This window comes from Dendrobates tinctorius, unplaced genomic scaffold (genome assembly GCF_039654945.1).
Source record: "Dendrobates tinctorius isolate UK_male_01 unplaced genomic scaffold, ASM3965494v1 ptg000231l, whole genome shotgun sequence".
NCBI lineage: Eukaryota > Metazoa > Chordata > Amphibia > Anura > Dendrobatidae > Dendrobates > Dendrobates tinctorius.
In genome coordinates, this window is record NW_027361898.1 from 21,702,339 (window position 1) to 21,714,966 (window position 12,628).

Sequence of the window (12,628 nt, forward strand, 5' to 3'; positions counted from 1 at the left end):
CAGGGTGTCGAGAACGATGGTAAGGCTTTGGAGAGTCTGGTGAAAAGACGGAGCTTTGATTAGAATGTCCTGGAGGTACGGGAAGAGTACGAGACCTCTGATCCTCAACAGGGCCATCAACGCCGCCATGATCTTTGTAAACACTCTGGGCGCGGTGGCGAGACCGAACGGCAGGGCGACAAACTGGTAGTGGTCCTGATGAATCGCAAAACGCAGAAATTTCTGATGCCCGTAAAAGATGGGGACATGCAGATAGGCATCTTGAATGTCTATTGAACACATGAATTCCTGCGCCTCCATGGAAGCGATTACTGAACGAAGGGACTCCATCCTGAAATGAGGCAGGCGGACCCTCTTGTTCAGCAGTTTGAGGTCCAGAATGGGCCGAACCGCGCCGCCTTTTTTCGGCACTACAAACAGGTTTGAGTAAAACCCTGTGAATCGCTCTGTTTCGGGAACGGGCACAATGACCCCGGAACTGAGAAGCGAGTCGATGGATGCAAAGAAGCGGGGTCTTAGAAGAACTAAGGCGGGGTCTTTTGGAGGACGGGACTCGAAGAAGCAATCCTGGGGCCGAGAAATGAACTCTATCTTGTATCCTGAGGATACAACTTCCCTGACCCAAGCGTCTTCCACCGAGGCAAGCCAGACGTCCCTAAAGAAAAAGGAGTCGGCCGCCCAGTTGGAAAGGCGCCTTGGGGCTTTGTAGATAGTCATGCCGAGGTGGACCTTCCAGTTCTGGACCTGGAGGATCTGCCCTGGGAGGAGTGAGATCGCCAGGATGGAGTGGGCCTAAAGGAGACCACCTTCCTATCCTGGCGTGCTTGCGGCCTTTGCTGGGTGGAAAAAGATTCTGCCATCGCGACGCGGCGGAAAGACCGAAAGGGCCGAAACTGACGCCTTGGAGGGGGTCTACGAGGCTTGGACTGAGGGAGAAGAGAGCTTGTGCCCCCAGTGGCGTCTTTGATAATCTGGTCCAGATGGGAGCCAAAGAGACGCACACCCTGAAAGGGCAGATTGGTAAGGGACTTTTTAGACGACAAATACGCCTGCCAAGCCTTGAGCCAAATTGTATGCCAGATTGCAACTAAGTTGCTGGACGTTTGAGCTGCGCAAGAGGTGGCATCCAAGGAGGCCGAGACAAGATAATCCCTTGCATGGGAGATCTGGTTGGCTATCTCGGCCAATCGCTCTGGTTGGGCTCCATCAAGAATGCTTTGGCGGAGATCTTCCGCCCAAGTAGCTATGGCCTTTGCTACCCAAGTGGAGGCAAAGGCTGGGCTTAGCACCGTCGCAGCCGCTTCGAATGCTGGCTTTGCTAAGAATTCTATGATCCTGTTGTTAGAATCCTTCAAAGCCGCCACACCTGAATTCGGAAGGACTGTGCTGTTAGATAGTCTGGACACAATAGCGTCTACAGAGGGAGAAGCCGACCAGTTGTTGGTAAGCTCTTGAGAGAATTAATACAGCACGCCGAGGCGCTTCCCTCTTTGAAAGCGCCTAGTCGGATTTCCCCTTTCCCAGGTGAGGAGCTTGGCAAACTCAGAATGAGGAGCGAAGACTCTGGAAGGTGTTTCTGTCCGTCTGAACGAAACCTCCTGATCTGAGGGTTTCGCAGGGGAGTCTGATCTCGAAAGTATGGTTAATCGCTGCAATGAGGTCCTGTACCGTAACCTTCATGTCCGCGGTATCGTCCGAATCCAGCTCTAAAATCTCCTCGGATGGCGCATCTGAGAACACTTCGCCTGACTCAGGTGAGGATGCAGGGGAAGGAGACTGCTGGGAAGGACTATGTGGTGAGATGGAGCGAGGGGAGGATTCCGGCCGGAGATCCTGCCTGGTTCAGATGGGACCTCTTGTGACCTGCTGGGTCCTGCAGAGGAGTCCAGGGGCAACTTATCAAGAACGGCCACTAGGGACTGAGACACCCTGGTGAGATCCGCCACTGATTGAGATAAAGAATCAGCCCAGTCAGGAATGGGGGATTCGCTCTCACGTGGAGCAATAGGGGGACTCCTGGGCAGCGGGCTGGATGGGGTTGCTGCAGTCGGTGCAGAGGGGAGTGGACTGACCTGAGGGAAGTTTGCGTTTGCAAGAAGAGCATGCAAAGAACTTGACTAAGGTGCAGGTGGAAGCCGGAGGGCGAGCACGATCAGGCTTAGAGTTAGACATAATGAGGGAAAGTCACTGAAGCAGTGCCGGAAGGTTGGGGGACAGGAGGCAGAGGAGGGTGTCAGTCTGCAGTTGCAGAGCTACTCACGGTCCGGTGACCTGTGGATGCTTTCAGCGAGCGCTGCTGCACAGCTCGGCCGTATCTGCAGGGCCACAGAAGAGGCGAAGGAGTCCGGCTGACAGGCTGGAGAAAATGGCGGCCGCCTGAGAGCCCGGTAGAAAAAATGCGCGCTTCCTTGTGGAGACAGGGAGAAGGAGGGCGGGTTAACTGCAGCCAAAAGGTGGTACCGGAGCGCCGCCTCCGGAGCGCAGACGTGGAGGGAAAGAGCGGATTGCGGCCTAGATTGGGAGGCAGCGAGCGGTGGGCGTGCTTAGAACGGGCGGGAGAGTAGCCCGCCTAAGGAAAAAGGCGAGGGGCGTGGCCCCGACGCCGAACAAGGCCAAAATAGAAGCCGGGGCCTAGAGTAGATGCGGTGGGCCGGCTGGGAGCACGGGGCGGCGCGGAGGCAACGCTGCACTGCCGCGCGATCGCCCCGCAGTGGATCCATGCCTGCCGTCCGGCTGTTGAGCCGAAACAAGATAAGTGCAGCTGAGGAGGGGAGGGGGGCGCAGAGAGCGGAAGAGGCTGCTGAAAAGAGCCGTGACACCTGGGGACATGTCACTTAGGGCGCCCGCTCCGCAAGGTACCCAAGCCCCAAAATAAGAGAGGAAGGTGTAGCTGGGGGAGACGTGGGAGGCAGGGAGAGGAGGTGACACTCCGGGGTTCCATACTTACCTCTCAGCAAAAACCTGTACCTTATCATGAGCCTGTCCTCTTCCATAGAAGGAGGTCTGCTTCTCTTCCAGACCAACAGGCTCTGGTGGGCGACTGGGTGGGAGACTGGGTGGGAGACGGGGGGCGAGGACCAGGTGGATCGCCTGACACGCATCCGTGCTAGGGGTTCTTGGTCCTGCCTTGGAGAACTATGAAGATACGGGGTGGCAGTACACGCCATACTCATAGTCTCTTTGTGGGAGTACGGATGTGACTGTTCACTCCGTATCCCTCCGGAACCTGCAAGGGAACGATGCACGCTGAGGTAGATATGGGTCTAAAGAAAGACCCGTGTCCACCTCCTACTGACACTAAGCTAAACTGAGGAAATTAGTGTCGGTCGGTTTGGGGTGTATACTGCGGAGGAGGAGCTAACCTTTTTCTGTGCATAGTGTCAGCCTCTTAGTGGCAGCAGCATACACCCCATGGTTTCTGTGTCCCGCAATGAAGCGATGGAGAAAAAAAACATGCGTTTTTCATTGATTTGAGTGAAGTGAATGGTGAAAACCACAGAGAATTGACATGTTGCAGATTATTTCTGAAACAAATCTGCAAGTCAAAGACACTCAAGGTGTGCATGACAGGTCAGGTTTCTCATTCACTTTGCTGGCTTCAGGATTGCTTCAAAAATGCACCAAATCTGCAATGTGTACTGTACACACAGCCTAAAGCTCCACTTTGGAGCCAGAAATGTTCACAATACAAGAAGAACGCTGACTAAATAAAATCTACTGCAGGCTTCACAAGACTCGTACACACAAGTCCTTAGAGCCACTCTACATACATATTAGCCCCCCATCCAACACCAAATAGCCATGACATGTTGTGCATCTCTGTATATAAATGTATGTGTACACATCTGTACAGTAAAAAGGTACACAGTTTTTCAGAGCTGGTTCAGCAAACAATCATTTAGAAAGCTCTAATGGGGAACGTATATTAAAACTGACAAAACAGGGATTTTCGTGTACTCACCGTAAAATCCTTTTCTCCGAGCCACTCAATGGGGGACACAGGACCATGGGTGTATGCTGCTGCCACTAGGAGGCAGACACTATGTGAATACAAAAAAGGATAGCTCCTCTGCAGTATACACCTACCATTGGCTCCAGCCCAAACCAGTTCAGTGACAAAGCAGTAGGAGATCATAATTAAATACAGGTACAACATGTCCAACCTAAAACCAAACATAGCCAAAAAAGCCAACAGGGTGGGTGCTGTATCCCCCAATGAGTGGCTCGGAGAAAATGATTTTACGGTGAGTACACCAAAATCCCTGTTTCTCCTTCACCTCATTGGGGAACACAGGACCATGGGACGTCCAAAAGCAGTCCCTGGGTAGGAAACCAACACAACAGGAAAAACTGCACATAGCAACTGTCTATGGGTGCCCAGGCCCGCAACTGCTCAGAGTGTGGACATTGTAGTGCTTCGAGAATGTTTGTAAAGCTGGTTTCACAATAGCGTTTGGTGGCGCAGCGGACGCTCGCCGTGAAGCTCCGCCCCCTGCCGTGCCTTCTCTGGTCAGCTCTGCCTATGTATGCATGACGCTGCATGCGACCTGCGTACCCTATCATTAGCATTGGGTACGCAGGCCGTGCGCAGGTATGCTTTTGCCTCCGCATGCGTCCTTTTGACGGTGCGGCAATCGCACCAAAATGCAACACGTTGCGTTTGGCGCAGGTCGCCACATCGTCAAAAGGACTCATGCGGTGGCAAAAGCATGCCTGCGTACCCAATGCTAAAGATAGGGTACACAGGTCGCATGCAGCAGCATGCACCCATAGGAGGAGCTGACCAGAGGAGGCGTGGCAGGGGGCGGAGCTTCACGGCAAGCATCCACTGCGCCTCCAAACGCTAATGTGAAACCAGCCTAAGCTGGAACAGGTCGCAGCCTTGCAAACCTGCTCCGTTGATGCCTGATGCCGAATGGCCCAAGAAGCGCCCATCGACCGATTGGCGTGAGCCTTGATCCCTGCTGGAATAGGCCTGCCTCTAATGCAGTAAGATTCCTGAATAGCCGCACGAATCCACCTGGCTATTGTCGACTTTGAAGTGGCAAGCCCATTCCTGTGACCTTTGGGGAGCACAAACAACGCGTCCGTCTGACGAAAGGGTGCCGTCCGTGAAACATACCTTCCGAGAGCTCTCACCAGATCCAAAGCATGAAGAGCTTTCTCCACGCAGTGTACCGCTGCAAGACAAAACAAGGGTAGGACAATGTCCTTGTTAATGTTAAAGGAGGAAACAACTTTTGGCAAGAAGGGCGGGGACAACCTGAGAACCACCTTATCGTGATGAAAGATCAGAAAGGGAGCCCGGCAGTACAGAGCAGCCAACTGCGACACCCGCCGGATTGACGTTACTGCGACAAGGAAACGACCTTCCAAGAAAGATGGGTTAGCGAGGAGTCCTGTAGCGGTTCGAAGGGAGACTCATGCAGAAGACCTAAGACCATGTTAAGGTCCCAGGCGTCCAAAGGTGCTCTATAGGGCTGTACCACGTGGGAGACCCCCTGAATGAAAGTCCTCACCTGTGGTTTGGTAGCGATTCTACACTGAAACAAGACGGACAGGGCAGAGATCTGGCCTTTGAGGGAGCTTAGCGCTAGTCCCGAAACCAAGCCAGACTGAAGAAATTCCAAAATGGTAGGAATGGAAAATAGGGGGCCGATCGCGCTCTCTACACTAAGCAAAAAAAGGCCTTCCAGGTGCACTGACAGATGCGTACCGATGCAGGCTTCCGAGCGTTAATCATTGTGGTAATCACCTCCTGGGAGAAACCAGTTTGGGTTAGGATCCAGGATTCAACGGCCAGGCCGTTAAACACAGGGCCCCTGAGTTCTGGTGGCAAATCGGGCCCTGGGAGAGCAAGTTGGTCCGAGAGTCGCCAGGGAGCGTCGGCGAGGAGTTGCACCAACCTTGTGTACCATGCCCAGCGTGGCCAGTCCAGAGTGACCAAGATCACTGGGACCCCTTCCGTCTTGATCTTCCTGAAGACATTTGGAAGCAACGGTAACGGGGGGGGGGGGAACACGCGTACGGGGGCTGAAACCGACTCGACTGAAGAACCAATGCGTCCACCCCGATAGCTCGGTCCCGGGATCCAGAAGCCACGAACTTGGGCACCATGGCATTTAACCTTGAAGCCATCAGATCCACGTCTGGGGTCCCCCAGTGATAGCAGAACTGCTGGAAGACCTCCGGGTGGAGAGACCGCTCCCCCGAGGCAAGACCTTGGACGGCTGAGGAAGTCCGCGGCCCAGTTTTCCACGCCCGGGATGTGAACAGCTGAAAATGACCGAGTGGTTCCTCTCGGCACTGCAGAGGATGTGCCACTTCGCGCAATGCCGCCCTGCTGCGGGTGCCCCCCGATGATTAAGCCACAGACGTGGCATTGACCAATTGAACTCTGATGGGGTGACCCACCAGGAGATGATGGAACCGCCGCAGAGACAACCGAATCGCCTGAATCTCCAGGACTGATCGGAAGGCGTGACTCCCGAGGTGACCAACGCCCCTGAGCAGTGTGGAGAAGAAAGACTCTCCCCAGCCAAGAAGACTGGCGTCGGTAGTGACCACCAGCCAATGGACTGGGAGAAAGGATTTCACCTGGAGGAGAGAAGAGTGTAGCATCCACCACCTGAGCGCCTGTTTGACCCGTGGGGACAGGCGGCACTGTCGATCGAGGTCGAACAGACTCCGGTCCCAGGCTGCCAAAAGTGCATGCTGCCAAGGACAGATGTAGCTGGGCAAACGGAACAGCTTCCATCGCTGCCACCATTTTTCCCAGGACCCCCATAATGAGACGGATAGACTGAGGAAGAGGGTGACAGAGAGCCCGGACACCCTGTTGAAGGGCTAAAGGCCCCGTCACACATAACGATGCACCAGCGATCAGGACCAGAGAGGACGCTGGTATCCAAGGTAAATAGCGGGTAACTAAGCGAGCGCGTCACTTAGTTACCCACTCTGTACCTTGAAAACCTGCGTGCTCGCGTTGGGACGCTGGTATCCAAGGTACACAGCGGGTATCTAAGCGACGCGCGCACTTAGTTACCCGATATTTACCTTGGATACCAGCTCGCTGATCATTGCTCTCCCGCTGTCACACGCAGCAAAGCATGCTGGCCAGCAGGAGACCAACGATCAAAAAACGGCCCAGGACATTCCTGCACGATCAGCGATACCTGGCGGGGGGGCCGGTCGCTCATGCGTGCCACACACAGAGATATCGCTGGTGAGATCGCTGATGCGTCACAAAATCAGTGATCTCGCTAGCAATCTCGCTGTGTGTGACAGGGCCTTAAGACTTTGTCTCGAGAGAGAAGCACCAACCCTCGGGAGGTGTCCAGGTCATCCCTAAGAAAGATTTGCTGAGGTAGGACGGGGGATGACTTGTTCAAGATTACTAGCCAGCCCAGGCGAGAAAGTTTATCCAACGTAATGCGGACAGACTCTGCACAGGCTTTGAAGGATGGTCCCTTGATCAAGAGGTCGTCTAGGTATGGCAAAACCACTATGCCCCGAGATTGCAGAATGGACATGATGGCTGCCATGTGAACACCTTGGGGGCGGTGGCAAGGCCAAAGGGCAAGGCTGTGAACTGGATGTAACCCTCACGGACGGCGAAGTTAAGGAATCTTTGGTGGGGGGGTGGGGAAATCGGTATGTGAAGGTAGGCATTCCGGATGTCGATGGAAGCCAAGAACTCCCCCTTTTCCAATCGAAGAGATGACGAAACGGAGGGACTCCATTCTGAAGTGCCGGACCTTCACAAATTTGATTAGGAGCTTTAGGTAAAAGATCGGCCTCACTGTTCCGTCCTTCGGAACCACGAACAGGTTTGAATAGAACCCCTGAAACCTCTCGTTTTCTGGAACCGGGGTAATAACACCGTCCTGGCGGAAAGACTCGATGGCTTGGAAAAAGGACAGGTGCCGCGCCTGCGCTTTGAGGGGGACGAGAGAGGTAGAAACATGTTGGGGGACGAGAGGCGAATTCTATTTTGTATCCGGAGAACACCAGGTCTCTGACCCATTCATCGGCAACGACAGAGAGCCAGACATGGTGAAACTGGAGTAGACGACCGCCTAATCTGCTGGTGTCGACCAGCCAATGTCGCCAGTCATTTGGCTGAAAATCGTTGGGACCTGAATCCCTTAGATCCGGACAGCTTGGGACGGCTCTTCCATGCCTGGTTAGTTCTGTACGAGGCCCGAGGGCCTCGGTCTCCCTGAGTGGAGCGTCCTGAACCAGACATGTTGGACGTGGAGGATTGTTACGAAAGAACAGAAAATGAGCTTGCAGATGGCGGTGAAAGGGTCGCCTAACATTGCTGGGGGAGAAACTTACTTTTCCCCCCTGTGGCGTCCGAGATAAGCTGATCCAGCTAGTCTCTGAACAGACCGCTCTGATAAGGCAGAGAAGTTAGGGACTTCTTGGATGCCGAATCCGCTTGCCATTCCCTGAGCCATAGTGCCCGTCTGATAGAAATAGCGTTTGCTGCTGCAACGGCCGAGCAGTTAGCCGCATCCAGGGATGCGTTTACCAAATAGTCATCTGCCAAGGAAATCTGATTGGCCTGATCCGCTGCCTCCTGGGGGAGATCACTACCCTTAATGGCTCTATTCAGAGAATCTGCCCAAGAGACCAAGGCCTTAGCTACGCATGTCGCAGCGAAGGAGGGAGAGAGTGCTGATTCTGAGGCTTCGAAAACGGAACGAGCGAGGCTGTCTACCAGACGGTCCGTGGGATCTTTAATGGAGGATCCATCTGGTAAACATAGGAGGGTTTTAGAGGCTAAGCGAGACATGGGTGGATCCACTGGAGGGGATTTCGCCCATTGTTTACCGAGTTCGGATGCAAAAGGGTCTCTCGCGTCAAGAGGTTTCTGACCTGTGAAGCGTTTGTCTGGCCGCCGCACTATATCCTGATTGGCAAACACCCTATGAGGACCTTTTAAAAAAGACACCACATAATCCGGGGAGGAGGTAGATTCCTCATTAACCTTAAGAGTCCGGTTATCAGCCTCTATGAGACTATCTACTGTTGTCTGATAGCCTGGCAAATCCAGGTCGAGAAGCACTTCAGACTCGTATTCAGAGTCGTGCTCGCTACCAACCCCTGGCGAGGGGGAGCAAGAAAAGGGAGTTCGCGGATGCTGAGGGCCCGGGAGACGCGATATGAGACCGTTTTCTAGATGTCTGTGTCTGCTTCGACTGAGAACGGTCCCTGCAGGCCGACGGTTCCTGAGATGTAGAGGATTGCTCTAAAACAGGCAAACTAATGTCCCTACTCCTTGAGGGATCCTGGAGGGACTCAATCGCTTTGACTAGCAATGCCATGGACTGTGACAGAGACGAGACCTACTTAGGCCGACTAGTTCCCAGGATCAGTTGCGGCAGCGGACTCCTGAGAACGTTCGGGGGTGCAGGCTTCACATATTGGAGTGTTCTGTGCCTGTGGTAATGCAGCCTGACAGGTGGAACATGAGGTGAACAAGACTGTGTGTCTTGTTGACCTTTTTGGATGCTTTAGGGAGAGATATGCTGTACCCCTGCCCATGTCCTATAATCACCGACACGGAAGAAAGAAAAAGGGGGGCAGAGCTACCGATGTCTGCAGGTCAGGGAGCTGTAGGATGGACGGTGCAGGTACCCTCAATCCATCCTCCCTCTATCAGGGAGGTGGAGAGGGACCATCCGTCTCCATCCATCACCGCTGTTCTATCAGTGGTGATGCAGTGGGGGCCGCAAGGATACCATCAGTGCCTCTGTACATCCCAGAGGTTCAATCCCCTAGGATGGGACAGGGCTGTTGTCCGGCTGTAGCCTGGCTTCAGAAGGGGTACATAGAGACGACACTTCATGTTCCAGTCTGTTGCTGGTGCGAGGAGAACAGAGCCCTGAAGGGACGGTCGCCCCTAAAATCAATGTCAGACATATTGTCCCGCGTCGCAGGAGGGGGTACGTGGAGGCGACACTCCACGTTCCCTCCTGTTGTTTGTTTGGGGAGATTGGACCCTTGAAAAGGTCCGTCGCCCAAACCATCCTTGGAAAAAAATTTTAAAAAAATTAGAATCAAAAATAAAATAAAAAAAAATAATGGTCTGAATAGCAGACCCATGTGCCTCCTATGGACACTAAGCATGAAATGGTTTGGGCTGGAGCCAATGGTAGGTGTATACTGCAGAGGAGGAGCCAACTTTTATTGTATTCACTTAGTGTCAGCCTCCTTATGGCAGCAGCATACATGCATGGTCCTGTGTCCCCCAATGAGGCGAAGGAGAAAAAAAAAATGTATAAAAGTTGCCCATGTAAAGCAAATACCATCTTTCATTTTTTATCTTATTGAGACACCCTTTGGAACATGAGTGTAGTAACCCAGCTAATGCCTGTAACATGCCATAGAATATGATGGCATTATATAAGCAAGACAAATACTTCACAATGATCTTCATGAAACTGGTGCGTTTTGTACTTCTTATTTTCAATCAGCCATTATGTTCCCATCTGAGTTTCTATTTTCACGTTTTATGTACTTTCACCTAACAGACAAACTATTGTACAGTTCAGATGCTTGAGTTCCGGGACACCCTAGATAGACATCCACCTTCACAGTGGTACCATACTGAAAAACAGCTGCACAGGACCAGGTAAAATAAGTCAGGGTATTCTGTATTGGGACACAAGTTGTATTACAGCCATTTTTCAGTCCACAGTGCTGTAAAATTAACGCCGACCAAGAAAAGAGTTAAAAAGTAAAACCACTCAATACATTTCAGTAATTTCTTACTTTTGCAAACTGAATGTCTTCTACTTACCTAAATAGCTCTCCATACTTGCTTTTAAGGTGACTGCAAGACATGTACAAGTCATACAAATATGCAAGAATACAACGTTCAGAAGAGGAACCATCTGACCGGTTCATGCCATGCTTTACCACTCCACACAGTCTGGAAGAGAAGAAATATAGAACATTTAGATACCATACATGGCACTGTGTCATCTTTGGCTGACAGTCATCTAATGTGTATGGCCAGCCTAAGGAGGCTTCAGGTAATCTTTCGTCCAACTGTCATCTCTGCCATTTCTTCCAAACACAGACAGACGTGCCTTCAGTCGGCCGAGAACTCCTGTGTTCTCCATTTAAAAAAAAAAAAAAACCTGCGGACCAACACGGCGGCCTGTAGCTTCTCTCAGGGAAAACAATGTGATAATCATTCCAAAATCGTACATGCCTGGTCGACATCGCTCCTGACCCTCAGTCGGCGAGGGACACCATACACATTTGGCTGCTAGCCAAACCAGTACAATACGGGCGGGTTTGGCCAACAATAGTCTAATGTGTATGGGGGGCTTTTCCCAAAAAGGGTTGTCCACATTGGTCACTAGAGGGTAATTGTGTTACTACCCTTCCTCATCTATAACTCACGTAGCACAATAGAGCAGTCAGTAAAGGGAATCTGTGAACAGGATATATCACTCCTCAAACTATTTAAATGTGCATGAAACTCTTTCAAAGACATGTTCAGTAATACCTTTACATGGCCAGTCCATTCATCCATTATGGAAAGTGAGAAATCAGAGTTTGAATTGCTATGCAAATGAAGCTGAAGAGCTATGGTAGATCTGAAGCCTCTGTCACTCCAGGTCTATTCCCCTCCCAGCGCAGCCTGCTTCTGCTTGACTGTCAGCCTCTGTAATCTGTGACTTCAGACAAACAAGCCATCAGTCAAGCAGGAGGAGGCAGCGCTGGGCAGGGAATAGAAGTATAGTGACATAAGCTTCAGATCTACCATAGCTGTTTAGCCTCATTTGCATACCAATTCAAATGCCTATTTCTCAGACACGAAGGAACGAACTGGCCATGTAAAGGTATTACTGGATTTGTCTTTGAAAGAGCTACATGGGTACATAAATAGCTTGGGGAGTGAAACCCTGCTGACAGATTCCCTTAAAATCCCCTTTCGCCCTGGCAGTTGGATATCAGCTTTTGGGCCAAGCCACATTAATTACAACTCATTATTGTCTAATCACTGCTTTGGATTGACAGCTGGAAAATTTCTTGGGCGTGGACGCAAACATTCATTGTTTTGTGCACAAAGCCACTTAAGGGCCTGTCACATTAAGCGATATCGCTAGCAATATCGCTATAACATCACTGGTTTTTGTGACGTTATAGCGATATCGCTATGTCTGATACTTACCTTCGACCGGCTCCCCCGCTGGTTATCGCTGATCGCGCGAGAACGTCCTGGACCGTTTCTCGTCATCAGCTTCCTGCTGGGCTTCCTGCTGTGACGACGAGCGACGTGTGGACGCGGGCAGGAGGACGTCCGGATCGCCTCGCCTGACAGGTAAGTAGCGACCCACGACCCCTGCGATGTCGCTGGTGAGAACTGCCTGTGTGGCAGCTCACTAGCGACCACTTAGCGATGTACCAGTGATCCTGACCGCGTCATATCGCTGGTCGGGATCGCTGGTACATCGCTAAGTGTGACACTACCTTTAGTTATCACATTTGCATTGTGACATGGTCTCCATGTGTCAACCTCAACACACTTTTGGCCACAACTGTACATGGCAAAACTGATAAGATAATCCTTCATCTTACCTAGTGACAAGTGTAAAAAGCTGCA

At 51.9% G+C, this 12,628-nt stretch overlaps 1 protein-coding gene across 2 annotated transcripts in view; it reads right to left on the reverse strand.

Annotated features, from left to right (window-relative positions):
* The window catches only part of MED12 (mediator complex subunit 12), a 179,997-nt gene that overhangs the window by 89,378 nt on the left and 77,991 nt on the right, over window positions 1-12,628 (reverse strand). For both annotated transcript variants that reach the window (XM_073556161.1, XM_073556162.1), the window contains exon 20: window positions 10,811-10,942. In XM_073556161.1, coding sequence (XP_073412262.1) covers window positions 10,811-10,942 — 132 coding nt within the window. The remainder of the gene's footprint in view (window positions 1-10,810; window positions 10,943-12,628) is intronic.